The 3,346-nt window shown below is 41.4% G+C and overlaps 1 protein-coding gene across 1 annotated transcript; it reads left to right on the plus strand.

Moving 5' to 3' along the window:
- Positions 1-1,009: 1,009 nt before the first annotated feature.
- LOC21393340 (adenylate isopentenyltransferase 5, chloroplastic) lies at positions 1,010-2,407 on the plus strand. The gene is made up of 2 exons (XM_010105127.2): positions 1,010-1,132; positions 1,280-2,407. Exon 2 carries the CDS (start codon positions 1,304-1,306, stop codon positions 2,348-2,350), a length of 1,047 nt encoding a protein of 348 aa, XP_010103429.1. The 5' UTR covers positions 1,010-1,132; positions 1,280-1,303; the 3' UTR covers positions 2,351-2,407.
- Positions 2,408-3,346: the final 939 nt, after the last annotated feature.

The following is a 3,346-nucleotide window of genomic DNA, read 5'->3' on the forward strand; positions in this document are numbered from 1 at the left end:
CCATATAAACCTAGGACGTTTCACCAAACGACTAAGCAACCCAATAAACAAAGTAAGTATAAAAATATACCAAACGAGCAAAATTCTCATGAAGCACATAAATAAAACACATCTTGAAATCATTTTCAAAAACATATTAATTTCCTTCTCCTATCAAGCTCCAATCCAACTAATTAAGCAAACAAATTAATGATTTCCTTTTTTTTTTTGTATAATGTTTTGCTTGGTTAATATAATATTATATTAATTAATCAAACAAAGATTTAGGTATCGTTCAGTTTGCGGATTTGAGTTTTCAATTTAAGTTAAGATGTGATTTTATGTGAAAATTTTTCACTGTAATAAAAAAAATTAGATATAATTTTTTATGAAAACTTTTAACTGTAATAATACTAAAATTAAAAACTCAAATTAATAAAATAAACAACACCTTATAAAGCTCCACGCTCCTACCCTATAATACATACATACGTACATATATATATATAATAATATATAATATATATGTATATTTATATATATATATATATATAATACTCAACCAGTTGCCTGAAAGTCGTCCTTCTAACATCATTACGTGTGTCCTTCCTCGGGAGAGAGGTCAAAGAAAAATCTATGCAACTGCTGGTAAAGCAATTGATCCGTACTTTTTCTCAACACCATAAATACCCAACCATCTCAGTGCTTAAGCTAATCAGGTGCTTAACAAAAAAAAACCTGCCTGATGTCACCCACCATTAATTAGCTCCCCCCCGCCCCAAAAAAAACCCTTCAAAAACAAAATCCCAATTCCTTCCCCAGCAACAAAAAAAAAAAAAAAAAAAAATCTAGCTGTTCATATCATAAAATTCCTCTCTTTTCTGTGTACATGTATATATAAGAAGGATAAAGTTTTCTATAACTTTTGTGGTGCTCAGACTAGGAAGCCAACAGTACTAGTACCATATAGCTCTCGCTTTGCATATACCTAAACACACACCAAAAAAAAAAAAAAAAAAAAAAAAAAAACCCACAAAACTTGCAATTTTTCCCACTACCTTAAACTTCATATATTCTGTAAATAATAACCATTCTTCTCAGTTGATTTATTTTTCCCTTCAAGTCGCCGCGTTTTACTTATTTTTCCGAAAAGGTAATATATAGTGGTCCATTAAATTTAAGTAGTGGGGTAATTTTGAATTTCTTTTATACGTAGGGTATGTTTTTAGTAAATCTATATATGTAGATATATATTTCATTGTAGCATATATAAATCAACTTCTTCTTTGCTTGTTATTAGGTACAATATATCTCTTGTAGAGCCATGAGAATTCCGATGATGTCCGTAGCGTGCAAACAAGTCCAACCGTTAGTGAGCTTCCAAGGGGGTGGATTCCAAGCGGAGCTCAACATGGAGGCCTTCTTCCGCCGGAAAGACAAGGTGGTTTTCGTGATCGGGCCGACGGGCACCGGCAAATCCCGCCTCGCCATCGACCTCGCCACGCGGTTCCCGTCCGAGATCATCAATTCCGACAAAATGCAAGTCTATAAGGGCCTCGAAATCGCCACCAACAAGGTCACCGACGAAGAGTGCCGCGGCGTCCCCCACCACCTCCTCGGCATCGCCGAACCCCATTCCAATTTCTCCGCCGCAGATTTCTGCCTCCACGCCTCCTCCGCCATCAAGTCCATCCTTGACCGCGGCAAGCTCCCGATAATCGCGGGGGGTTCCAATTCCTACATCGACGCCCTCCTGAACGACCACGACCATGACCACGACCACGACCAACGCTCGCAGTTCCGCCGACAGTACGAGTGTTGCTTTCTTTGGGTGGATGTTTCATTACCAGTCCTCAACGCCTTCGTGTCGGAGCGGGTCGACCGGATGGTGGCTGCCGGTCTCATCGACGAGGTGAGGAGAATGTTTGATCCGGCGGCCGATTACTCGCGGGGGATCCGCCGAGCGATCGGCGTACCCGAATTAGACGAATTATTCGGCGCGGAGGCCAGAGGAGCGAGTAAGAAGACCAGAGATAGGCTTCTCCAATTGGCAATTGAGAAGATCAAGGTGAATACTTGCTTATTAGCCCGCCGGCAATTGCAAAAGATTCACCGCCTCCATCCGCAATGGTGCTGGAACGTCCACCGCCTCGACGCCACGGAGGCGTTCCTAAAGCGCCACCGCCACCAAGACGCCGACGAAGCTTGGGAGAAGCTCGTTGCCGAGCCGGCGAACATGATCGTCGGCGAATTCCACTACGGAGAAGAAATCGCCGCCATGGTACCGTCCACCACAACCGCTGGTGCCTGTGCCGGTCCGGTTCTGTCATCACCGGTGTCGATCGCCGCCGTGGCAGGTGCCACGCGCTAGAGAGAGACAGTGGGGTTTGCGAAAGGAGGGACCGGGATTGGCCCCACAGAATCTAGTGCCGCCAACGGCCATTGACGTCCGCCGGATTTTGCCACGTGGAAACCGGCCATAGGCTCCTTATTATATATAAGCATATATTAAAAAATGGAAAATAATTTTTACCTCTTTTTTTTTCTGTTTTCGGGAAATCGAAAAAAAGGGGGAAGAAAATTACGGCGTGGACTGACAGAGAGGTTGCTATCAGGTCGTTAAGTACTTACATTTGGCGGCCGTACAGTTAGGAGCATTTTAGAAATCCGTGCTGGCTGGGCCTTTCCAAAAAAAAAAAAAAACCGTTTGCACGCTTGGGACTTTTTGGTCTTTTCAATATTTTGTCTTTTTCTTTTTTTATTTTTTTTTTGGGTTTAAATTTCCGTACCAAGTGTGGTGCGCCTGCATCAATCATGACACATTTGAGGGGTATCGGCCTATCCGTCCTTTTTTCTGTGGGGTCCAGGGGTGACTTGTGAGTGGTGACGTGGCAGTATAGTCTAATAAAAAGCTTTGTAGGACCCACGCCTTTTTTGGTTAGTGTGTGTGTGTGTGTGTGTGTATGTATGTGGAGGTGGAGCACTTATGTGGCGTTTTTTGGTCTCTCTAATTGTCTATTGTCCTTGAGACATGACATGTATTATCGTCACTATAGTATAGTGAGAGCTACTTGCTATGTATGTATGATAAGTAGAATTGTATCCTATCTTCAATTACATATAATATGATATGAAAATTTTCTTCACTTTTCCTAGCTTCAAATCTCATCATTCAAAAATTTTTTAACAGTTGAGTAGGAAAATACTGCTATTAAAATATCATATATTAATTGGATTCGATTACAAAATGCGTAATATAGATTAAAATTTTTTTTACTGAGGTGTTTGGAATCGAACATTGAAGGTAATTACGGGCAATGACTCAGCCTCCGCGTCTCAAGAGTAGGAGTTACTTACCTTTTATACC

The sequence above is a fragment of the Morus notabilis genome, unplaced genomic scaffold (assembly GCF_000414095.1).
Source record: "Morus notabilis unplaced genomic scaffold, ASM41409v2 Scaffold605, whole genome shotgun sequence".
In the NCBI taxonomy this organism is placed as follows: domain Eukaryota; kingdom Viridiplantae; phylum Streptophyta; class Magnoliopsida; order Rosales; family Moraceae; genus Morus; species Morus notabilis.

Coding starts and splice junctions, on each gene's coding strand:
- LOC21393340 (XM_010105127.2), top strand. CDS start 1,304: ATGAGAATTCCGATGATGTCCGTAGCGTGCAAACAAGTCCAACCGTTA.